A 27562-nucleotide genomic window follows, 5' to 3' on the forward strand; every position below is an offset into this window, starting at 1 on the left:
AACATTATAATAATAATGAACGTAAACAACTCACAGAGCTCTTACTTGTACCACCTGACTGCTGCAGATTCATGTCCTCGTTGATAGTGTTGTTGACATAGAAAGGCATCTGAGTATGAGGACCTAAACAGCTTCGGGTATAACGTCACGGGTTGCCATATCGTAATTACGGTTACGACATGGCATGAACGTAGCATAAGCTTTTGTTTTGGTTCAGGAGGAACATTCACTGCCCACATTGTAAGAACATGAACTTTGTATTAGTCTCATATTTAAACTTAAATAAAAGCTTTATTAAACTTTAATAGCAATAAAAAGTAATATTATAAAACGTATTAAATAGGAAAAAAAAATCTAAATCAAATGAAATAAAACGTGTATTTTTATAACGTAATGCACCACTGGTGGTAAAGACGGAATTACACAAAAACATCTATAAAATTATATTTTGCTGTATTTTATAATAATCATTTTTTTGTTTTTTGTTTTCAGTGTATCTTGTTTCATCATCTAAAGCATAATATCTACTAGCATCTTCATTTTATAGCGTACAATTTCTGGCATGTTTTTGGTAATGTAACCACTTCCACTAAGATCTGGATTCACCCAAAAACCATCTTTGGATCCTTTAGTAACCACCTGTTGATATTTGTGTCAAAGTTTGCAAACTTAATCATCCTTTGGGAGACCAATTATATTAATCATTGGGAACATCAGCCAAAGGGACAACTAAACTGAAGAATCTGCCAGCAAATAACAGCATAATTGTAAAAAAGGGCAATTTCCAACTCCTCTCATAAAATTATGTTAATTAATTACTTGTAATAGATGATTTGGCCTCCATTAGAATAGGAGAAGGGCAAAGGTTATTGGCAACAAAAACATTTTAACAACAATTAAAATAAAATTATTCTTAAAACAAATGCTGATGCAGTGGGCATACGCATGTAAATATAAGGTATTCAATAAGAAAGACATAATGCATTGCATTTACTGGATTTATTCACTTATACACCCCATATGTATTGTATATACATCTATATGTAATGGCATGTTATGAGTAGCCTACTTGATATGGCATGTTTTACCATATTCTTTTGAGCCAAATTCCCATATGTGCAACTTATTTGGCTAATAGACATGAAATCTGATTATGATTCTGAAAGCAAGCCCTCAGACGAATTGACTGAGAATACTGATGTTTTTTTCCACTACGACTGCCTAAATTTCCCAACAGCTCAAGCCTATGATTAAAATATTTTTTATCTGAGAAGACAGATACACTTTTAAACACAGCAATGCCTCATAAAACAAACTGCTTAATCTGACCACACATCTAGTAGCATTTTCTCGACTTTATTCAGCTTAGCCTAAATAAACCCTATATAAACCCAATTCAATCTCTACAAGCAACAAAAATGCCCTGTTTTACAACCTGTATGAGCTGTACTGCAGTTCACTCACCTTCTATTGCATTAATATAAAGAATAAACAGTCTTTTAGATTCATCTCCATTTTTCCCCCTCTTACTATACAACCTGCAGAGTGATTTTGGCTGCTGGAACATGACAGGATACAGCTGTATATGAGCACTCACAATCCAGTTCGGTTGCCTGATACACTGCCTGTGAAACAGCCGCAGGGGTACCTGGGGAATTTAGTTTGACTGCCACAGTGGCTCTGATGCGTACAAATAACATCAGCAGCCTGGCGGACTTGCTACCAATGATCCAGTATTAGAGTTTCATAAGCACACAATTCACAAATTAAATCCTCAAAACTGACCCTGCATCTGAATGTGTGTACTTTCACTGCTACACAGTATGAAAAGAGCCTCAAAATAAGTCAAATAAGTAGGGAATTGGGATGCATCTAATGACTAACACTAATGAATGGTTAATGAAAAAAGTCAAATATGATTAAGGTAGCAATTTCCACTATAGGTGAGAAAAGGTGACCACACTGAAGCAAAGCCCTGTGCTGGTTTGGAGATTTGAAGCCTTCAACATGTCTTTATGCTTATCGGTTCACCTGGTGGGTACAATTTTAAACATGTAAGGCACTCTCTTTCATGGGGAGGAACATGAACAACTCACCAATAAGCAAATGTTAATGCATACTTGAACTGCACAAGGGTTTAGGGGAGCCTCTAGATCTTATCAAGTCAATTTCACAAACGTTTCATGAAGGTGAGGACAAATTCTGTCCATTTAAGGAGATGTACATATATCATTATAGGTGCACACTGCACATATGGATTAAATTGTTCAAAAGTGACTTTAATATATTTTTTATACATTTATGTAAAATAATTATACCATTTCAAATAAATGCTGTTCCTTTAATCTTTCTATTTATCAAAGAATCCAGAAATTAGTTTTAACACAAAAAATAAGCAGCACAACCGTTTTTAACATTAATAAAAATAATAATAAATGTTTCTTGAGCAGCAAATCAGCATATTAGAGTAAATGCTGAAGGATTATGAAGACTGGAGTAACACTGAAGACTGGAGTAATGATGCTGAAAATTCAGCTTTGCCATCACAGGAATACATTACTTTTAAAATGTTAAAACAGAAAACAATCATTTTAAATTGCAAAAATATTTTCAAAATATTACTGTTTTTACTGTATTTTAAAAGAGATGCAATCTTTATGAGCATAAGCAACACGATCTCATGAAAGTGCGTATCTATAGCACGAATGATATTTCTCGTATCATTTATACGCCAAAACGAGTTTTTGTAAACTCCTTGGGTAGGATTAGGGATGAGGAGGGCGTGCATATTACACGCCATAAAGTGCGTATCATATGCACGCGAAAACTGCGTATCATATGTACGCAAAAACTAATTTTGGCGTATAAATGATACGAGAAATATCATTCGTGCTATAGATACGCACTTTCATGAGATCGGGCTCGCATAAGAGACTTTCATAAAAATCGTACAAATCCCAAACTTTTGAATGGTCTTTATCTTTATCTTAAAATGTTCGTCCAATTATTGCATTCAGTCCGAATGCAATGATATGATGTCCTGTCAGTGAATGTATTTCTATTCCTCCGGCCCGTAAGGCCATGCAGAGTTGTAGACAGACAGTCACCGAGCGCCACAAACAAAAGCAGCCACTATTATTGTAATGTTATGTGCTTTAAGACTTGAGGTAATTTAATGCCATGTCTCGTGATTAGGGTTGCAAAATTCTGGGAATTTTCAAAGATGGAAACTTTCCATGGGAATTAATGGGAATTTAAGGGAATTAACAGGAATTTATGGGTATAAACGGGAATAAACTGGGAATTTTCAAAGTTGAGGGTTTGCTCTTCATAGGGAACTTAAATATAGTTGAGGAAAGTATATTTTAGCATAATCTTGACTAAAACATACATATGCCATTCAAATACACTTGAATATCCATGCCATTCCTCAATCACATGCACATAGCACACTGCTTACTGCATGGCTATTGAGACCACACCCCCTACTGGCACTGTGCATGCCTCCATCACATGTACAGAAGCCCAAAGCACAAGACTATTGAAGGCACACATTTAAGCCTGTGGACTAAACAAAGTGAAGTAAGTTTTGATGATATTATGGGAAATATATTTATTAAATGTTTAAACTGCAAATATCACATACAAATGTATTCATCTAGTAGATAGCAAGCTGATAAGTTAGATGCTAAATAAGCTAGCATAACTTTATTTACCACATAAGTAGGGCTGGGCGGTATGACGGTATATATCTTTACCGCGGAAGAAAATGTCAACCGTAACAGATTTTTTTATTCCGTGTATACCGCGACATGTAAATAAGTAGGCGTGGTTAACTCACGTGCAGCGTGCGTGAGACTGAGACACTGATATTTGTCAAAGAAACATTAAGAATGACCAAGAGGATCCACAAAAGGAATTACGTTTTATTTTCGGGGGGGAGGGTGCAGAAGTCAACTAGAGCAGTGCAGCACACTGAAAGTTTAGAGAGACGCACATGCTCGCAACGGGGCTTACTTGACAACAAGTTCATATATCAATATTCTAACGAATAGAAATAACCTTAAATAATGTATCTATCCGTCTCTTATGTGTACAGTTACTTTCAGAGTGGATGCGCAAGCGGTTGCCGTGGTAATGAATATTTCCAAAATTCCCCAGCTTAACTTCCCATGGAAATTTACTGTAAACTTTCCGGAAATTTACCGAAAATTTTTCGCCCCTTTGCAACCCTACTCGTGATGCTTTGCAGACTCTGCTCTGGCTGTGAGCGTTCATGTGTTTTGGAGGAGGCATGGCTTTGGAGAGAGCGCTCTGATGGAAGGGTGTTATCTTATGCTTTCAAATGTATAGCTTGCTATTGCTAGCCTCTTCGAAATTGCCTACCCTACCTTTAACCTTAGGGAGACAATGGAGTAATTTCCATCAACATAATTTCCACTACAGAATGGAACTTAAACAAAATACATAATTAAACATAGTTGTGATGCAGTGGAAATGATCATGATGTTTCAGAAAATGACAAAATTCTCCTGCAATTTGTGAATATACACTGTCGAGATGAGATAATGTTTCAGAGTTTATATAGTAAACTTATATAGTAAACTCAGCGCTTATAACTGAAGAAGCACAAAATTCCTCAATCTTTTGACAAGGCTTAAAATGAAAGGAGAAATCTTCATTTAGAAAACAAACAGCCATAAGACAAAATGAGGGATTCTTGAGCCCTTTCTGAAAGGAGTGTATGACAACATTCAGCAGAATCCCATTGTACAATTGCCAAACTTCAGAAGACACACACACCTCGTGCCAACTTCTGATAGACAAAGGCTCTTTGTGCCAGTTAATTGTGCCAGTCAATTGACTCAGCAAATGAGTAATCTAATTAGCATGCACACAGAACAACAGCAGAGAACGTCAAATTCATAAAAAAATAAGTCAGTCTTCATCTTTTATGCTTTTATGATACAAAGCAAATGATTAACAAATTAACCTACTCATGAAGAGTTCAAACTCATTCTGCAGATCCGAAGTAAACCACGCGAAACGCTCTGATTTAGTCTTCTCCCAACCTCTTTAAATATTCATATATCTACATTCCACATACAGAACCATGCAAAATGACGCTGGTTTTCACCAGATGATTCCACTGTGGCTACAGAAGATTGGGAGTTGGAGGTAAGAGCATTTCTGGGGGAAAAAGAGAAATTGCACCATCACAATACAGCATGTTTCTCTATAGCCATGGCGAAGGAGAACAATGAGCAGGCAGTCAGGAGGGTCTCGAAACGTAAAGCGTCCTCAAAAGCCCACTAAAACAAGCAATCAGCATTTGCATATGTAAAAGTGGAAGCCTTTAATGTTTTCAAGTGGGCTGTGTGTACAAAAACGAATTAGGGAAGACAGGTAGGACCATACATTTACAAGAAAATCAAATAATGAAGGCATGGATTAGCTTTGTAAAAATGTATCAGAGTTTCAAACAAAACTATCATACAACTTACTCAGCATTACCTAATTAGCCCGAAAATGGCAGTCATTAAGACAGACAGTCATCCTTCTCAAATGATATTATGGTGGCTAAATTTAGATGAAAGCTTTCATCGCACAAGTGATCTTCAAAGTGGAACACTTGTTTCTAACATATGAGCTCTAATTTTATTTGGCAGTCAAGCAATAAGTCCTTAATTGCATTCTGGGACTTCTACCTCACTGGGTACTAAGTGCACTTGGTGGGCTTATAATTGGACAGTTTCATTCAATCCATGAGTGAGAGTCTGAGACTAAATTTTTTTTCCCATTTTTCAATAAAATTATTAAAACCCAACCAAAGTTTTCCAGCCCAATATGCCAATGTGTCAATCAAAAGACATTCCAGACAGAACTAAATCGTACAGATTCTAGTTATTGCTGTTGCAGTCACACCATCGCAAGCACTTCGTGAGCACACAAAGAAATGAAGGATGATGCAGATAGGAATGCACACTTCTGTAATCCAACTAGTCCTATTTTAAACATCCTGGGGCAAAAATAATAAATAAAAGTTGAAATGGCTTACCATTGTCTTCAATGGAAAAGTGGAATGCGTCGCTTGTGGCATTGTCTCCGTCTCGAAGCACGTAGCATATATGCATGTCATCAATGTCAGCTGAAGGAGAAAACATTCAAACAGATAAGTAACTTTTTTAAACTATATTAATAAACTAAGTTGTGATGCACTTTATTGCTTTATATAGATACTAAATAGATCAATATCCATTGTATTATACATTTCAAACATTTTTCAAAACCTATTCCAGTAATATATTTTTATAATGATCAAATACTCAGATGCAAACATTTCTATGCAGAATGATATATAGAAATTATATTATATTGCATGGGAAATTATATTATGTTGCAAGGAATTTATATATATATATATATATATATATATATATATATATATATATATATATATATATATATATATATATATATATATATATATATATTATATAATCAGCTGTACATTAAGTATCTTTTCTATACCTAAAAAATACATATTAGTACAGGAGGCAGGAGTTTTCAAACTTTTTAAAGTCAAGGACCCCCAAATATAGGAAATCACAAAAATATAAAGGCAGCTATATATATGTATATTTTAAGACTAATTTGGACTGATATAGTAATGTGTGATATTAAAAACTAAACAATTGACATATATGTTGCCATTTACTCCTGTCCTAATGTAATAATATGTACTCCTTATAGGTACTAATGCACTGCACACACTTTAGGGGGTAGAAAAGGCACAGAGAAGAACTCCTAAATGTAAAATCTTTGCACATTTTTCCTACAAGTGTAGCCATCCCAAATGGCCCACATGATGTGAACTCCACAGGAACTATTACCTAACAGCCAACAACCCATGTGTCAAAGTATAGACTTTGAAAAGGTGAAAAGGACCATGAGGGAGCAGGGTTCCATTTAGGACAGGGTCTATATGAACCAGGTTGAAAAACACTTTCAAATAAGGGCATATTGTTCATCTGCTCCTGCACAGAGGGTTGCAGGCACCAGACTGCATTATGTCTGAGATTCGTCAGCTGGGCAGTTTTTAATATAGAGTGAAAAAATATATATGGCACAAAAGCCAAGGTACATCAATTCCCTTCTGAGTGAAAGGAGCCACAGAGCAGCAGGTCTCCAGCTGGCACCCATCTATTAATTTCTCCATCACCCTCTCTTTTGCTCAAACTTTAGAGTGCATTTAATGTATTTGTTTTCTCTGAGAGGGTGTTACATCAACAGCACTAGCCTATCTTCAATATTTGATGTCAAAACATTTCTCTTCAAAGCGGTCAGCTCATAAAAATGTAAACCCATCATTTTCAAATGCCCGCAAGGGAGCAGAAACTTTATTTACTGTCAGTAGCCCACACCAACATCCCCCACCCCCAACTGTGCTAAATTCCCTTGAAATATTCAAAGAGAATCCTCAAAAAGGAGCTTATTTAGAAAGGGGAAGCACAGTGGCAAGTTGAGCATGTCCCCTGCTAGTTTTGACATTTACAACTTTGTACAACTATACTAAGGCTTTCCTGATACGCCTGAAAGCTGAAACTGAAAGCCCTTTATTGTAACTCTTTGACTTGTGTAACACGGTTGTATAACTGTTTGCTTTGTACTATCTATTGGTGAAAAAAGACTTGTAAATTATTGGTCTTAATTGATGCCAAACACATCTTACAATAGATACTGATGCCATTCTTTTGATTCATTCTTCAATGTGGGCACTTTTCCAGACAGGCTTTTCAGGACAATCATGCCTCATAACACGGTTCAGAAAATGGTGAGACAGTGTACAGTATAACGGTTCACCCAAAAAGAAAAATTGTCATCATTTATTAACCCTCCTACCCAGGCTGCTCTTCTCCAAATAATAAAAATGGAAGAAACTTGAGGCTGTCAAGCTCCAAAAAAAAAAAAAAAAAAAAAAACGCCATAAAAGGGATTTATACTGTGAAACTATACTGTGTTTTCATAGTGATGAACAGACTTTTTCACTAAAAATCCTCTGCAATCTGCAGTAGCTCTCAAATCAAACTTAAACCATTGACGTCAATGTTGTTTGGTAGTGAGACAATCCAAAGCAGTGCTGATGCACCATTTTTCTCATCCATATAGACTTACTCACAAAGTGAGGTTTTGTTTTTGGGGGACAAACTGATTAAATTTAAGTCTGCTCCTACTATTTTTATGATCATTTTTTTGTGCCTTTTTGTAATTTTGTAACTCCCCCCAAAAAACAACCTGAGCTGATTTTTGCTTCCAGGGTTGCTGGTCTGTTGGTTTTAGAGGGGTTGTGGGCATTTTTCTTCTAGTCAAGCCGGTATATATATATATATATATATATATATATATATATATATATATATATATATTCAAGAAGGGGTTGACAGACTCATTCCCGATTCACTTTTATTATATGGAAATGAGCAGCCAAGATATTCTTCAAAAACTTCACCTTTTGTGTTGCATGGAAGAAAGAACATATTTTGGGTCTGGGACAGCATGAGGGTAAACAAATGATCACAGCATTTTCCCTTTAATATAGTATTCTCAAATTTATGTTAATCCAGTATTCTCTCACATACTATTCTGATGCATTAAACATTAATCTACCATTAATATTAATCCATTTAAATGTTTTAAATTAATATAACCTATTGCATTAAATTAACATCACAAAACTTACCTTGGGTAAATGTGGTGACAGTTGCATTGCCTTTTCCCAAGTTAATAAGATAGCCATGTTCAGCACCCACAGTAATTTTAAAAGTCACTGCTCCTTGAGGGCTGTCTCTATCCTCTGCCTTTAATGTTTTACTAGTGATTAGGAACCCAAGGTGACCAGTAGGGAGAATTCTTACTGTTGTACCACCCTTATTAGTCACAACCTGCGGAACTCCGTTGTCCACCGAAAAAATTAGGATTTTCATCATCTGGGGTTTGCGAGTTGCATAAACAGTGTCAGGGAACACGTAAAAGTCTGTGTGAGTTCCGTCGGTGACCGTAAAGGAGAAGCTGTCAGAAGAAGACTCGGTTCCATCGTGCTTGTAGCGGATCATGTTTTCATTTAGGTCCTGCTTGGTGAAGAAAGTGACAGGTCGGGTGTTGTTAAACAGCAACTTGCCATGAACAGGCACCTGGGTGATTGTGAACTTTAAAAGCTGGTCGGCTGTATCACGGTCCTCCACCGTCAGCTCAAAAGGAGTGATTAACTTATTTTCGCCTTCATTAACAACCAGTCCGTGAATGGTGACCACGGGCTTTTTGTTGTCAACATCCGTAATGGACACACGAAAGGTGCGGAACACAGGGTTGTAACCATCAGTCACCTCAAACTCGAAGCTGTCCATCTTCACCTCGTCATCAGCAGTGTGGATGTAGTATATTTTATTCCCAGCTAGTTGAAGCTGACTGAACGTACTAATGGGCATCCCTGGTACATCAGTGCACTCTAAGTGTCCTCGTATAGGGGCACGAGTGATGGTGAACACCAAATGCTCATCGGGGCTGTTATGATCACTGGTGCTGAGCAGGTCTGTGGTTAAAGTCACCCTTCCTCCTTCTTTCAGAGAAACACCTTTGCTGATCACATCAGGGAACACCATGTCTATTCCACCCACAGTTACATAGAAGTACCTGTCAATCAAGGGGTTAATGCCATCAGTAACATCAAATTTGATAAGGTCACGAACTCCCTCTTGTCCGTTGTGAATGTACATGATCATATCTTGGTCAACATCGTTTTGTGTGAAATTCATTCCAACGGTTATGTTTTCAAGTGTTCCAAATGGTGTTCGCTTTTGTAAAAATCCTTGATTTGGACCATAACGGATGATGTAGGTCAGAATGCTGTCTTCTGTATCCAGATCAGTTGCTTTTAAAACTTTATTGTTGATTATTTTCACCTCTCCTATCTCTATTTCAAGGCCATCATTAATCGCCATCCTTGGCGTTTCATCATCAACCAAAATGACCATAATCATGACGGTTTTCTCCACCGTGAATTTTCCATCAGTAAGAAGAACTTCAAAACTATCCTCTGTGTTTTCTGAATCATCATGCTCGTAGACAATACTTGAAGCCTCTCGTATCTGATCAAGAGTGAAATTTGTGACAGGAATAGTGCCTGAGGTTAACTGATTGAGGATATATCCATGTTTCGGAGGTTTTGAAATAATAAACGTGAGCTCACCCGCTGGAACATCAGCATCAGCGCCATTTAATATTGGAGTGTCAATCACAATGTTCATGCCTTCCATCACAACAAACTCTCTCATATGGATCTCTGGCTTTTCGTCATTGGATGGGATTATCACGATTGGAAAAAAGTGTCTCTCTGAAAAATTGATCCCATCTGAACACCTGAAAGTAAACCTGTCCTCAACTGGCTCGACACCTTTATGAATACTTTGCACATAATAAATGTGGTTTTCCCGAATGTCTTTGATGGTGAAAGCACTAATTGCAGTCCCTGATCTGGATTTCTCAGAGCCTGGTGCAGGGGAGATGTTTTCTACGTATCCTGAGGTGGGCTGCACAATAATTGTGCAAAGGAGGTCATCATTAGGGGTGTCAATGTCATTAGCACTAATATGTGAAATTTCGATTACGTTTTTCTCACCCTCCACGACAATGAATCGGGGGCCCACAAAGACCTCAGGGGCCTGACTATCCAACGGCAGAATGGTGACCTGCACACAAACCCCTTTGATTTTATTTCCCCCAACTGTCCATTCATCAGACATATCAGTGAGCGTCAAATTGAAGAAGTCGAGTTTTGTTGTCAAGCCAATTTCTCCAGTACTATGTGTATACATTACCAATCCACTAATGATGTCTGCTTGAGTGAACGTATTGGACGGCACACCATTCACTAATATTTCACCAAACACTGGGGGTTCCTCCACGATAAAGGTCAACCTGAGGTCATCAGTGTCCTCGTCTCGACCCTGAATGACATTGGTGGTGATCTCAGTTGCTCCGTTCTCCAAAACATCTATGTAAGAACCGATAGTGCCCTCTGGAAGACTGATGGTTGGTGTTTCGTCATCAATAGGCTTCACATTGATCCTGACTGTGATTGTGACAACGTGGACACCGTCGCTGACATCAAGCTGGAAGAAATCACTGGTTGACTCATCACCGTTATGTATGTAAGATATTCTGCCATTAGATATATCGTCCAAATTGAATGAATTCCCTTTAGTCATATCAGTGAATGTGTACTTAACCTGACCGTGTTTTGGAGGCTGGGTAATTGTAAACAGAATCTGTGAGCTGTCTGTGTCTGCATCTGTGGTGTCCAGCTCAGCACGAGTGATGACATGCATCCCTCGTTCTTGCAGGGTAAAGCCTGTGTTGGTGATCTGGGGAGGCTTGTTGTCAACAGGCTGTAAAAATATAGTAAAAATTCCATTGGCACTGTTTCCCGACATGTCCTCGACTTTGTAATGGAACTGCACTACATGTGGAGTTATTCCGAGCTCTAGATCAGGAGGCTTGTAGGCTATCTTGTGATGGTTTATCTGTGCCTGAGTGAACTCGGTGACCTCTGAGTTTGGACTCTCAGTTAGAACGATGCTTCCCAGAATCCCAGGGCTGTTCTCATCTGTGTCAGTGGGTGGCTGGGTAATTGTGTACTTCAGGTCCCTGTCTTCCGAGTCCAAGTCTGTGTAGCGCAAGAATTTCTTTCGAAAATGGGTAAGCTGGTACTCGTGGACGGTCACTTGCAGGGTGGTCCCGGGGTACAACTCTGGGGGGATATCATCAATGGGGAGAACTTTGATGATGAAAGAGTTCTCACCTGATTGGTTCGGTGGGTCATTGTCATCTTGCACACGGAAAACAAACTGATCCATGATGGTTTTTGTATTATGTGGTCCGACATGCCTGTAAAACAGCTTTCCTTCTGTGATGTCATACTGGAACCACTCGGTCACTACTTTCTCATACATCTCGTCCTCAGCATTGAACCTCCATGTGGATGGATCCTCTGGTGCATCTGATTGACGAAGTATCACTTCTCCGATATTAGAGAAGGGAGGTACAATGATGAATTTGATAGTTGAATCCTCAGAGTCTATATCTGCCGCACTAAGCATTAAAGGAGAAATGGGCATCATTTGGTTTTTAAACAAAACTAAACCTGTGTTGGCATTGATTATGGGAGGTTCATCATCAGTTGGCACCACTGTAATGGGAAATAGAAACTCAACTTCATTTTTGCCATCTGTCATTCTGAAAATGATATTATCGCTGTACGTATCGCTGCCATCATGCTGGTAGATGACGCTACCTACATCAAGATCTGCTGGGGTGAAAAATTTTCGCCTGGACCCCAGAACTGTGAGCTCTCCATGGCGGAGCCCATTAATTACTGTGATTTGGACGTTGTCTAAATTGTCCTCATCGCTAATTTGTAGGTTTTGTGAGCTGGACAGTGGCCTGGACTGACCCTCATAAAGCAGTTGTCCAGTGTTACGGGTCACAACCGGTGCTAGAGTGTTCATGGGCTTCACCACTATCATGAACGCAAAAGGGTCTGATATAGCCCCCTCAGTGTCTACAACTTCAAATTCAATTTGGAAAATTCTCTCTGCATCTGAATCAACAGAGGGAGGCTTGTAGGCTATTTTAAGATCTTTCAGGTCTGCTTGATAAAAAGACGTGATGGGCAAATTCCTGTCATCTGTGCTTACAATGTAACCCTCCTCAAAGGACAGCGGAGAAGTGATGTTAAAGATTAAATCATCAGGATTAGATTCCACATCCTCAGCGGCAAGCATGTCGTGGGTTATAGCTGTCATTACGAACTGGTCGACTTCCATCATCATCATTGCTACAAAACTCGGTTTAGGAGCAGTGTTTTCCTCACCCTCTTTTATAAGCACCACAATTTGGAAAAACTCTTGTTTCAGTACATTCACTTCTTTGTCTTGTAACTCTAAATACATGGGAATATAATCTCGGTTTGGAGAACGATGTGCAAAAGTGTGCTGATAGCGAATGTCCATTCTGACAAATTCATCACAGTTCACTGGTTTGCCTAATTTTCCATTATCAACCAGCTTTCCATACCTGGGTAATGAGCTGCCACTGGCCAGAGATGTAACTTTACACAAATGAGCATTTCTATCATAAGTAAACTCCAGGATTTTCTTATCAATAGGATTACTCATTCCAAACTGTTTCTCTACAACTACAGGCATGTGTTTGGTGAGAATCTCAAGCTGAGTGAAAATCACCTCCACTTCCATCATAAAGGGAATGATGACTGTATCAGTCTGAGTATCATATCTGAGCTGAAGTCTTACTCTGTCTTTTGAGGGGCTCCTGGATCCGAAATGCGAGTACTTTACATCATTGGGACCAAATTCACAAGGAAACTTTTTCGGGGACAGCTGTCCCGGTCTCTGTGACAGTGGGTCATTATCCAGAACTGTTATGGTGCACTTGTCTCCGGGCTGAACTTGGATAACCAGATCATTGATTGGATCAATATAAACAGATCTGCCGAAGGGAACCCGTATTCCATTATTGGCAACAAGAATAGCATCCTCTGAAAGTTCAGATCTTAAACCGTAGGTTAATCCAAAACTCTCAAATCCCTGTGTAGATGCATGGCGAATCAAAGTCAATATAAAGATAAACAAGTGCACATGACAAGCTCTACGTTGCCGCTGATCTGTTATACTCCAAGCCATTTGTAATGTGAGCCAGAATTACTCATTCACGTTCGGCACAATCCGTGGCAAGATGAGAAAGTGGGAAAAGTTAAAGCGCACAACAGAAAAATCTCCCATTCGCATCCGCGCAAAGGTGCATCATTCTCCCTGAGCAGCTCGCACTCTGAATAAACTTCATGCCTCGCGGAGCCGTGCGGGGGAAACCACGCCCCGCTCTCACGCTATTGACTGAACTTTACGATGGAATTCGTTCGGAGAGCTCTGATTGGTCGCACGCACTGTCACACAAAGGCAAGCGGGGACAGATCGGCATTCAGAAAGAGTGACTTGGTGTGGCAAGCCGTATTAGCATTCCTTCCTTTAAACTAACTAATATCTGTTATTATTGTAGCCAAGTTTAAGTTTTTCATCTGGGTATATTTTGAGCAAAAACTTTTTTTTTTTTGTTCCCTCTTTTCTTTTTCACGATCTCCTGTCGAAACGAAAACCTGTCAGAATAAACAACGTGTAATAGTAAGCCTATTTTGAGAATGTATAGTTTTGAACCTGTGCTATAAGCTTTGAAATGAAATAACAATGACATGAAATCCAGCACTTCTGAATTTCCTAATAGCCTGTAATCTAAAATGTTATTTATGCATGACTACTTCAATAGCCTACACATTTTACCACAGTGTAGCCTTCTTGACAGAATTTGGCACAGTCATCACCATTTGTAGCCTACTGAACAGGTAACCTATAATTCCCATCATAAGAGTGTTCAGACAATCAGTGGTGATGTATTCCGTAATTCTGAAATTATTTATTCTTTGGTTCCATGAAATAATCAGAACAAAGCAATAACATTCTTATTACCAAATAACATTGGTAACACTTTACAATAAGGTTTCATATTACATTAGTTAACATTAACTAATAATGAACAATACTGCATTTACTATCTTAGTTGTTGTTCATGTTCATTTCTGTCAACATTTATTAATACATTATTAAAATAAAAAGTTGTATTTGTTAACATAAGTTAATGCACTGTGGACTAACATACAAAACAATGAACAACTATTTTTTTATTAACTAACACTAACAAAGATTGATGAATGTTAAGAAATATATTTCACACTGTTAATTCATGTTAGATAATACATTAACTAATGTTAAATGTGACCTTATTGTAAGTGTTACCATAACATTTTAATTCTGGAACAATTGAAAGGGATAGATGGATAAAAACCTGGTGTTCTTCATTTTGAAGCAATGCAGTTTGCTTTGACAGCTATGACAAAGAAAGTGAAAAATAGTCAGAAAGCATAAAACAAATGATGTAAAAAAAAATTAATGTCTATAATGCTCTAAAATGCATTACATCTGCTGTGCATTGTGTCAGCTCTCTCTGGTGGTGAAAAATAAAATCATGAACTTCATTGTGCAGTAGATCTTTTGAGCTTCTACACTTATTGCAACAATTGTTCTGTTCTTTGCAATATATTCAGTTGAGGTGAGTTTTATTCTAACATTTATCTAATATGGGAAAGAAAAAGACACCCTATTGATTTAATACAAAATAAATATTTTCCACATATTATTTAAATATATTTTAAATAAAAGGCAATCATTCTGTAACCTTGAAAACAACATGTTGTCTTTACAAAAATATCCTCTTTACAAAACTATAGAATGCCTGCCGCTTCTTACACAGCACAAATGGGTCTGAATTTATTAAAATATTTAGCTGCTTTTATATTTTAAGAATGGGGTCTCTTACATTTGGGGTCCTTAACATAAAAAAAAACATAAAAAAAATTGTAGTGATATATTCTGTCATTCAAACTTCTTTATGTTGAGTTTATATACAAACTCAATTTTATTTATATAGCGCTTTTACAATGCAGATTGTATCAAAGTAGCTTCAAAGTGATAACATGAAAATAATACAACAAAGTTTGTTTCTAGAAGAAAATTGCATCATCGTCCACCTTAAGTAAGGCAGATCAATAATAATGTTGAATATTAAATGTCCCCACCTAAACAAGCCAAAAGCCAAGGCAACAGTGGCAAGGAACCAAAACTCCATCAGGTAACAGAATGGAGAAAAATACCTTCTAAAAGAAACCAGGCTCAGTCTGGGGCCAGTTCTCCTCTGGCCAACGAACGAACAGTGTATGATTATGATTCAGGCAGCATTACAGGTCAGAAGTCAGATTAGATCAGAACATTCAGAATATTTATCCAGTTCCATCTGATTGGAAGTTGGAGTCTTCACGCCGGTATGGAGACGAGTTAGTTGAGGATCAGTGCCGATGGCTGTCGTGTCGATGAGGCCTTGGCCTTCACAGGGCTGATGAGGCTGGCACCTCAGGGATGCGTCATGGATGGGTCCAGGCGCTGTTTCCACCATCTGACCTGGATACGGCCAAGATCCGGCTGACTTCAGTAAACCTCGGAATAAACAGAAAGACTAACATTAGCGTAGATGCTATTCTTCTTATGATGTAACAAGTACATCAGGTGTTATAGGAAGTATCCCAGGTTCCAGCTGACCTAATTTATGCAGCCTAATAATCATTTAACTAATCTGAATAATAGAAATGTATAATGTTCTATATGAATGCCAGGTAAAAGAGATGCGTTTTTAGTCTAGATTTAAACTAACAGAGTGTGTCTGCTTCCTGGACAATGTTAGGAAGACTGTTCCAAAGTTTAGGTTCTACTGTAAATAGGAGAAGGATCTACCGCCAGCAGTTGATTTTGATATTCTAGGTATTATCAACCTAGAACCTATTGAGTAGACAGTAGACGCGAAGGACTATAATGCGTTAAGAGCTCTCTCAAGTACTGGGGAACTAAACCATTTAGTGCTTTGTAAGTAGTCAGCAATATTTTAACATTTACGATGTTTAATAGGGAGCCAATGCAGTGTTAATACGGGGCTAATACGGTCATACTTTCTAGCTTCTGCGTTTTGGACCAACTGGACTTTGTTTATTAAGCATGCAGGGCAACCACCCAGTAAAGCATTACAATAATCTAGCCTTGAGGTCATGAACGCATTAACTAACTGTATTCTGGGTTAATACGTGCAGAGGTTTTTTGCCCAATAATTAGAAACTCTGTTTTTTCAGAATTAAGTAGTAGGAAATTACTAGTCATCCAAATTTTTATATCAGCTATGCATTCCGTTATTATTGTGAATTGGTGTGTTTCGTCAGGCACAAAGAAATATAGAGCTGAGTATCATCAGCATAACAGTGAAAACTAATTCCATGCTTCCTAATGTTATCTCCCAAGGGTAGCATGTACATGCAATTGGAACGGAAGAACGGCGTTTTGTCCCGCGACTACAGCATCTCACGGTCACCCAGTTGTCCTGCTGCACAGGCTCTACAGCTATTTGATGATTAAAGTTTGATGCGTGTCTCTAGTTCTGAAATCTTCTCCGTCAGGCTGACTATCTCCCTGCATTTTTATCACATGTAAAGCCCTCGGTGCTGACAGAGAAGGCTATACTATACTTGTGACATGAAGTGAAAGTGGCAATAATAGGAGAAGACATGACTCACCGTGTTTGTTGACTGATCAACACAGTTGTTTAATGAACTCGAAAAGGTGCAAGAGAAAAAAAGACGGCAAACACTGATGGCAGATTAACAGGCTAGCGGAAGGCTAGCGCGTTTTGCGAGCGATAGTGATTTAGATTAAAGCTAGCGAAGTCAGATCAATGTGACAGACAAAATTAGATAATATCAGATATCTGGTTGATGAGTACGATATATTTAGCAACAAAAACAACAAGGAATGATAATAAATAGAGATTCAAAACCGAAAGTTGAACGGAGCTTACAGACCACACGGCGGCGAGGCAGACCGGAGCAATCGATCCTCAGCGATTGAGGATCGATAGCTATTCCAGTTATGATACCATCTAAATAAGACTCTAAATCAGGCATGTCAGTTATTTAGGTCAAATGCTCCTTGGGACTGTAGCTGTATTTCACACATGCGATGGGTTTTATTGACTGATAAGTCATGCACATCTTTCTGTGCAGCTGCCAAAGGATGTGAGAGAACAGAGCAGGTGTTGGGGAGAGAGGAAGAGAAGAGAACATAATACACTCAACAGCGGTCTTAAGTCATAGCATTATATTTTATTCAATAAATGCGATACAGTTTGTAATACAATAATGCTTGCATGGTAAATTATATAGACATTTGAAGTGCTTACATTTAACCCCTAAATGCATGAATGTTTCGCCAATCATTATTACATATTCGAATCCACCCGGATCGATATCTAACACGGATGGATTTCTACCTGTCGCGATAATATAAAACAAACTATTAAAAATATTTGATTTCGTTCAGTACTTGCTCTGCAGTAAATCGCTCAGCCATTTCTTGCTGATGATATTTCATATTCTTTTGTTTTCTGCCTGCGGTAACTATAAGTGAAACGTCACTTCATCATTGTGTATCAGACATCGCCACCTTGTAGGATAAAGGTGAAATTGCACTTATTCAGGCATCAAAGATTAAATTATTGTTGTGCAGAAAAAATATACTTACACTGTTACTCACCTCAGGTCATTAGCAACCCTATGCAATTTATCCAAAAAATGAAAGGGAAAACAGGCATTCTTTTATAATTGTATTATTTTTTTCTTGTAATATTGCTCATAATGAATTGATTGAGGAATACTAAGAAGGTTGATGTCTAACTTTAAAAAAATGAATGAGGAGGAGGGTAGTGAATGACGTCCCGGGTCACTAAAGACCTGAGGTTTGCGTTTAAGGGTTAAGATAGTTTCTTTAGCGGACATAAACAGGGTTATATAAAATGTCTACATACACTTTATATGATATACACTTTTACAATTTATCCAACCAGGACTTGTGCAAAATCATCCATGAAAAATTCTGCATAAATGATACCATGAAACCAATTTTAATTAATTATATGTATAAACATCCCTGCCATAAATGCACAAATAAATCTCCATCTACACATAAAGTCACACAAAATCACACAGCCAACTATTCTGGCATCCTGCTGTTTGGCTGATGTTTCCAGAAAGGCTTAAAATTATCACAGAGGAATTCAGCCCTGTCAACACCCCCAGTGTGAATCAGACAGATCAGATTAGAGGTGCCTAGTGCTGATTTATGGACCTATTGCCCATTCTTGAGCTATTTGCAATTTTCTGTTTCTAATGCACAATCAGAGGAACTTAAAGGGTCTTAATTGTATGACGCATTACCAGACTTAATCTGGCATAGTGTTTTCTCATATGTGTCTTGCATGAAGAATGAAAAAGGTTTTCCCAACTCTGACTTCAGGGAAATGGTCAAAGTGAAAGCTCTTTTTTCATCGCCTGGCTGCTGCCCTGTATTTAACATAATGGTTATTTTGGTTTTATTGGATGTGTAGGAAGCTGCAGATGTTCACAAAAGATGAAAGGCAGCAGTGAAACAGTCAGCAGTTTGAGTGTTAGTCAGACTATATTTTCACGTGCATTTAAAACAGATTTGATCATTTTTCATTAAATGCACTCTTAATATTTCATATATTTTGCTTTTACATGGTTATAAAGTCATGTTACAGAAAAATAATCTGTAAGAGACTTTGAAACCTCTTACATCCTCTTGCATGAGCCCATATTATTGTCATTACCTCAGTCTGATCCTGCTCGAAAATTACAGCATGAGCTCTCTACATCTCTATTGATAGAGTATAAACCCAGTATTACCTGGGTTTCAATTCAAATCCATTTATTTTCTAAAGCACTTCCTCTAGGGGACTTTCCACTTAGGATTGTATGTTCTCTTCGAGGCTTGATTTAAGCATATACCCTTCCTTGCTATTATGAGTAATGCACTTTTGACGCCAGACAGTACAGTGGTTCGTCTTCTTTTTGATGCATAGTTTTTCCAGAACATCACGTGGTTGTGTGCCCAGACTTGACATGTTGGTCAGGGAATTTGTTCCCTGAGGGTGTACTTACACCTGGTCACTTTAGATCAATTTTACTGCAATCTGACTCTGCACATTACATTTGGCCACATACAATATACTGTTCAAAAGATTGGGTTCAGATTTTAGTTTTCTTTATGAAATAAATGTTTTATTCAGCACTGATGCATTAAATTGATCAAAAGTGAGAGTAAAGACATTTATGTTTGAAAATACTATATATGTCTGCATCAGGTTCTGTCTTGTTGATGTATGACAAATTATGACACACAAACTTTACCTTGCATCATTCATAACTGGGTGTTGGAATAAAATGTTGAAGAATTAAAGCAGAAACTTGTCTTGTCTTACATTTGAAATCATTAGCCTATAGTTTAAAATTGCTTAACAGGAGAATTGAATAGCTATGACATCATATGGATAATCACAGAAAACATGGTGTGCTCTTGGATGCTGTTGATTTTCCATTTGGAATTCAACGTTCATAGCTGCCTAGCCTCGCAGTTGTCAGTCTGCCTTTCCACTGCAACAATTGCTGAGCTTATCGGGTCTATTTTTTGCTCGAAATGCACTCGGTTGTGTCTCATTACTGCTATTTTAGTTCACTACTGCATTATGTCTTTGATTGGACATGCTTTCCATCCGGAAGAGGGAAGCTTGTTGTAAAAACATGTCAAGGCAATTTTATGGCAGACGAGTTTAGGTCGGCAAACAGAGGTCAAAACAGAATATGTCAGCGGTGCATTTGTCTGGGCTTGTCTTTGAGTCTATAAGGAAAGGGTTGAGAAAACTGATTTTGAGAGAAAACATCAAAGAAAGTATCATCTATAATTATGAAGATAGTTTTAGATCTACAATCAAGACATATTGTTCATATGCGTTTGCATGACATGGTTTTAAGATTACTTTAATGAGTTGTTCTGTGATTTTCCATAATTATGCAACATTCCAACACATTCTTCTAGGCTTAGCTAGATAGAACTCATATGCTCATCTACATCTGCATCTTGTCTAAACAACCATTACATGCACTTAGAGGTAATACTATGGTTCCAAACTTTGAGGTCGGTAAGATTTTTTTTTAATGTATTTGAAAGAACTCTCTAATGCTCACCAAGGCTGCATTTATTTGATCAATTGTTTTTTTTACAGTAATAATGTGAAATATTTATAAATACAAATGACCGTTTTCTATTTTAATATATTTTTAAAAAGTAATTTATTCCTGTGATGGCAAAGCTTTATTTTCAGTGTCACATGATCCTTCAGAAATCATTCTAATATGCTGACTTGCTGTTTTAGAAACATTTCTTAATATTTTCAATTTTGAAAACAGTTGTGCTTCTGTAACATTAAATGTCTTAACTGTCTTTTATAATCAAGTTAATCAAAATTATACCAATATTTGAATGATCGTGTCACACATTTCAAGTTTTTTAAAGTTAAATCTGTCTCTAATTAACACCGTTACCATAATCAAAGTGGTTCACTTTTATTATATTATACCCAATGTGATTTATCTACGATATCTTGTTTTGAAACTTTCAAATTTGGCCTAAAACTATATTTGCATGAGATGAGTATAACTGATGCTGAAATAGTAATGAGCAGAAAGATAAATTCATATTAAAGTTGCGCCGGTGGCGCTTAGAAATAAATTAGTCGTAGATAATTAACATCAGAAGTTACTCAGTTATTAAACAAGCTCGCTCAGGAGAAACCCCTCAGACCCTAAACTTTTAAACAGTTGTTAATAAGTCTCAGGACCTCCAGCTGTTCAGTGGTCAGTAAGGCACATTAGGGGTCATTTGTTCTAATCCTGCTTTGGGCCAAATCTACATCCACACCCAGCATGATACAATTTCTGCCTGATGGACCCTCATGCCTGTCTACACCCACTCTCCACTGCTGCACACTGTAGAGAGAAAAATGTTTTAGCAGAAATATGTTTCGTATAATAGCGTTTTGAAAGCCTACAAGGTCTTTTAACACATAAATATTGAATTTATTTCACATTGTATAATAGTGATTTTTGCTTCTCTGTAAAACATTTTCTTTCTTGTTACATTTTGCAAATGCCATCATCCCTTTCACTTAACACGTTTATTTGAGTAACCAAGGTCTGTAGGTGTTGTTTGGAATTACAGTTTTTCTTAATTGCTAAAACACATTTCTTGAAACCATCACTCATTTTCTAAAAACCTTAAGCACAAAACCAAATTTTGGTTGAAATTCTTGCAACTCTTCTGGCAAAATCAAACAATTGCCTCAAAACCATTTTATCTGTGCTCAAAATCAAACAAGGCTTTCAGATAATACATACATGAGTCAATATTATAAACGCTACACATCATTCATTAGACACTACATCAAAAAATGGAGAACACAGCATCCAAAGCATGCAGTTAGTTACAGAACAAAAGTATATTGTAACAAAGTTAATCAATTTGGCAATTACGTAAAAAAGTATAGTAATGACATCTTACAGTAAGGTGAATGAATTGTATGCTGTATGTACTGTAAGTATAGTATTGTACTGAATATTGTATTGAATGTCTGTATATTCAGCACTTGCATACTGCAAAAATACAGTGACCCAACTGCAAAAGCCAAAAAGGTTACAGTAATAAATTCTAAATGAAAAGCATGTTACAGTACACTCAGAAGAGTTGTGCAACTGAAAAAAAAAATCAAGGTCAGTGAGAGAGATTGATTCTGCTTCAGCATCATGTCTTCATGTTGGTCTGGCCAGAGGACTTTGTCCACATCACAGACAATATAATCTCTACAGACAAAGGGAAAAACCCTAAAGCCAGATCCAGCCTTGGCAACATTCTCCACACCTTGCTCTCCCTCGTCCTCATCCTCTTCGTTCACCACCTCTTATACTCATACTCTTCCTCCTCTTGCTCTTACAGTATATTGTCACATCCATTGTTGGTATCAACATTCAGTGCAACATTTTGAGTCAATTTTGGCACTCAGAACTTACTTGTATCATGTACTGTTGGTTTGGACACATCATTAGAAATAAGTGTGAACTATTTTGAGTCGTTGTGTGTAAACGATGACAACTGTGTTGTAGTTGTGTTTAACTTTTGCCTGCCTGTGTTTAGCTTTTTGAAACATAAGTACACCACAGTGTGAAATATGTTTTAGCGAGTGAGAATGAGTTTAGAGTTTTGCATGAGATTTTTTAACTACCTGAACTTGTTTAATGTTTTACAGAAAGAGTGATTTATTCGACAAATTGCTTTAGGCTATTGAGAATTTGGTTCAGAGAATGGGGTTTAGTGTTTTAGCAATTCAGAAACACTGTAATTACAAATTTTGAAGGAAGAGTAAATAACACTGCATTAGACATAATATTGCACACTGCATCCGTTTAAAAAAAAGAAGGTGTCTGATTTATGTTCCTTAAAGTGTATCATCCTACAAATGAATCTATATGTAACAATATACTGTATGACATTCATAACAGTTTTAATACTAAGAGCACAAAGAAGAAATACTCTGGTTTCTTCCAATTTCATTATTTCAGAGTCCTGTCAAACTGCCTGCTAAAGGTTAACATCAATGGCAGCTAATGCTTCTTTGTTTTGGGGTTGACAAAAATATTTTCACTGTTCCCTGCTTGGCATTAATTAAGTGCAACATTAATCTTTCATTGAGCATCTCAAAAGTTCCAAAAGTTAAGCTTTTTCCACTAGACTTAACAGCAGGTATGACACTATACAGTTCAAAATATCTGCCTCAAGGGATTGATTTTTTATGTTGAGTGGATGAACCGGCATTATTACCGGTCTCTCATGTTGTACGGAACTATTCAGAACACCTTACACCCTCAATTGAAATTCACTGTTTCAGAATCAACATAAACTCCCATTACTTTTTAACCAGGGCTAATCATGTCAGGTTAATGTAAGTCTGGTTTGTTAACATATGATTGTTCATTCCCGGGTATACGTTGACAGAAAGTCAAGTCAGAGAGATTTCCTCAGTTCTCAGTCCTGCTCCATCACTAATGTGTTCTTGAAAAAGTAACTTATAAGAATGTTTAAGCCTACGAAATGGTAAAAAGTATAAACTTTATACACAAATCCAAGAATTGCACACACAAAATGAAAATTGCCTCACATCTCATGCAAAATGAAGCACTGCATTCAAAATATCACAAAAACATCTCAAAAGCAAACATTTGTCTTATGTTGCAAACACCTTTGCCATAATATGATATATTTTGGATATATCATACACAGTTATTCAAAACCTAAAGCTCTTCTTTTACGAGCTTCTATGTACATTTCTGTACAAGATTGAAAGTAATTGGCAGAGAGATGTTAAAAAAAAAAATCACGGTAAACACAAAAGCAAGATTGAAACCAAACTATTTATTTTTTTACTGTAAGCGTTTGTGGTTGTGAATACAGTATTACACAGTCCGAAAAACCTATAACTTGACCTTTGGCCTATTTGTAGGCCTATTTTAAAGCCATGATTGGTTGGTGTTAAGTAAAGCAATGAGTGTTTGCACATGTTCACACATGTTTGTGTGAGGCACTGATGAATTAGCGTGGCATTTTGATAGGTTGTGTTTGAAAAAGGAAATCAAGTTATTTCCTGTTCGATTTTTGTGTGTTACGTAGAGAATTGTGTGTTGTGGTTTGCAAAAAAATGTCGAAGGCCAAGAATTGGTGTATGGTTTTGCAGATCTGGTGTGTGGTTATGGTGTCTGAGTGTCAGGTTTCAGGAACTGTGTGACAAGTAAGGATTTTGTGTGTAAGCAGTTGAAAAAAAACTGTAAAACAGTGTTCTATGACCCACTAGCAGTTAGTCAGGAGCAGTCAGGCTAGGGGTGTGCGATAAAAATGCACATGATATGTGCATAACTATACTATACTATATGAAGGAATATAGTATGGTGCTACAGTGCATTCCATCAGTTGCATTTCTGGCACCTTCATCCCAACATACTGTACAATGCGACACACATTCACATCACATGTTAACACAGAGGTCGAGTTACACTCACGGGATACTGCAATTCACAAAAGTTCATTATTTATATGTGCTTTAAAGCCTTGTCGGTTAAACATTTCATTCACGTGCTGATGCGCTGTTCTAATGTAACGGAGGCCAGTTAGTAGTCGCTGTCCGAGTAAACCTCACTCCTCTGATCTCAATAGGCGCTCTAGGACCTGGGTGGGGGGTTACACTAACACACGCTTTTCATACACACGAAGCGCACATGTCCTTAAATGCCTGTCAAACAGCGCCTGGTTACTGGACTAAGTTATCTTTCGAGTCTTATTGGGTTAATACTGGCAAATACACACAATGTGTACATAAACACAGTTGGTTATGTCTAAAGCAAAAGCAAACATTTGAGAGAAAATCCTGTCTAACTACAGGCCTATATCTATTCTTCCTTTTTTGGCAAAGGTTCTGGAGTTTCAAACCCAGTTTGTTGTTTTAGAAAACAATAAATCTAATGTCGGAGAGGTATGTCATGGTGTTCCTCAGGGGTCTGTCCTCCACCCAATACTTTTTAATATAGGGCAGATTATTAGAAAGCATGATTTGGGGTTTCCACTTCTATGCTAATGATACCCACATCTATATTAGCACAAAAACTAATATCACAGGTATCTCGGCAACACTTTCTGACTGTTTGCAGGAAATTAAATTATAGATGTACCACAATTTTCTTAAATTGAATGGTACAAAGTCAGAGGTACTTTTAGTTGGTACCCTTGCAGTCACCTGCAATGGAAGAGATTTCAGTTTGCACCTTGAAAATAATGTAGTATTTCCATCCTCTCAAGTTCGTAATCTTGGTATTATTTTTGACTCTCATTTGACACTTGATTCACATATCAAGAGCATTTCAAAATTGCCTTTTTTCATCTCAGAAATATTGCCAGGATTAGGCCTTTTCTTTCATTACCTGATGCAGAAAGGCTTGTCCATGCTCGTTACCTCTAGGGTTGATTATTGTAATGCCCTTTATCTTGGCCTACCTGGCAGAGTCTATTAAGTGCCTGCAACACATTCAGAACTCGGCTGCACGTGTTCTTACACATACTCCTTCTCGTCAGCATATCTCTGGGGTGCTTAGGAACCTGCATAGGTTTCCGGTCCATGCCCACATTGATTTTAAAACTCTTATTTTAACATGCAAAGCTGTACAAGGAACTGCATCATCATATACAGTGAGGAAAATAAATATTTGAACACCCTGCTATTTTGCAAGTTCTCCCACTTAGAAATCATGGAGGGGTCTGAAATTGTCATCGTAGGTGCATATCCACTGTGAGAGACATAATCTAAAAAAAAAAATCCAGAAATCACAATGTATGATTTTTTAACTATTTATTTGTAAGATACAGCTGCAAATAAGTATTTGAACTCCTGAGAAAAACAATGTTAATATTTGGTACAGTAGCCTTTGTTTGCAATTACAGAGGTCAAACGTTTCCTGTAGTTTTTCACCAGGTTTGCACACACTGCAGGAGGGATTTTGGCCCACTCCTCCACACAGATCTTCTCTAGATCAGTCAGGTTTCTGTGCTGTCGCTTAGAAACACAGAGCTCCCTCCAAAGATTCTCTATTGGGTTTAGGTCTGGAGACTGGCTAGGCCACGCCAGAACCTTGATATGCTTCTTACAGAGCCACTCCTTGGTTATCCTGGCTGTGTGCTTCGGGTCATTGTCATGTTGGAAGACCCAGCCTCGACCCATCTTCAATGCTCTAACTGAGGGAAGGAGGTTGTTCCCCAAAATCTCGCAATACATGGCCCCGGTCATCCTCTCCTTAATACAGTGCAGTCGCCCTGTCCCATGTGCAGAAAAACACCCCCAAAGCATGATGCTACCACCCCCATGCTTCACAGTAGGGATGGTGTTCTTGGGATGGTACTCATCATTCTTCTTCCTCCAAACACGTTTAGTGGAATTATGACCAAAAAGTTATATTTTGGTCTCATCTGACCACATGACTTTCTCCCATGACTCCTCTGGATCATCCAAATGGTCATTGGCAAACTTAAGACGGGCCTTGACATGTGCTGGTTTAAGCAGGGGAACCTTCCGTGCCATGCATGATTTCAAACCATGACGTCTTAGTGTATTACCAACAGTAACCTTGGAAACGGTGGTCCCAGCTCTTTTCAGGTCATTGACCAGCTCCTCCCGTGTAGTTCTGGGATGATTTCTCACCTTTCTTAGGATCATTGAGACCCCACGAGGTGAGATCTTGCATGGAGCCCCAGTCCGAGGGAGATTGACAGTCATGTTTAGCTTCTTCCATTTTCTAATGATTGCTCCAACAGTGGACCTTTTTTCACGAAGCTGCTTGGCAATTTCCCCGTAGCCCTTTCCAGCCTTGTGGAGGTGTACAATTTTGTCTCTAGTGTCTTTGGACAGCTCTTTGGTCTTGGCCATGTTAGTAGTTGGATTCTTACTGATTGTATGGGGTGGACAGGTGTCTTTATGCAGCTAACGACCTCAAACAGGTGCATCTAATTTAGGATAATAAATGGAGTGGAGGTGGACATTTTAAAGGCAGACTAACAGGTCTTTGAGGGTCAGAATTCTAGCTGATAGACAGGTGTTCAAATACTTATTTGCAGCTGTATCATACAAATAAATAGTTAAAAAATCATATATTGTGATTTCTGGATTTTTTTTTTAAGATTATGTCTCTCACAGTGGACATGCACCTACGATGACAATTTCAGACCCCTCCATGATTTCCAAGTGGGAGAACTTGCAAAATAGCAGGGTGTTTAAATACTTATTTTCCTCACTGTATATGTGATTACATCACGCTATATATGCCCTCTGTGGTCAGCCACCA

General features: G+C 37.7%; 1 protein-coding gene across 1 annotated transcript in view; it reads right to left on the reverse strand.

Annotated features, from left to right (window-relative positions):
- The window catches only part of frem2b (FRAS1 related extracellular matrix 2b), a 91065-nt gene extending 77183 nt beyond the window's left edge, over positions 1-13882 (reverse strand). Inside the window, exons 1-2 of the mRNA XM_084419769.1 lie at positions 8741-13882; positions 6059-6148 (exon numbers count right to left, since the gene is read on the reverse strand). Coding sequence (XP_084275895.1) covers positions 6059-6148; positions 8741-13757 — 5107 coding nt within the window. The 5' untranslated portion in view covers positions 13758-13882. The remainder of the gene's footprint in view (positions 1-6058; positions 6149-8740) is intronic.
- Between the last annotated feature and the right edge of the window lie 13680 nt (positions 13883-27562).

The sequence above is a fragment of the Rutilus rutilus genome (genome assembly GCF_951802725.1).
Source record: "Rutilus rutilus genome assembly, chromosome: 9".
NCBI lineage: Eukaryota > Metazoa > Chordata > Actinopteri > Cypriniformes > Leuciscidae > Rutilus > Rutilus rutilus.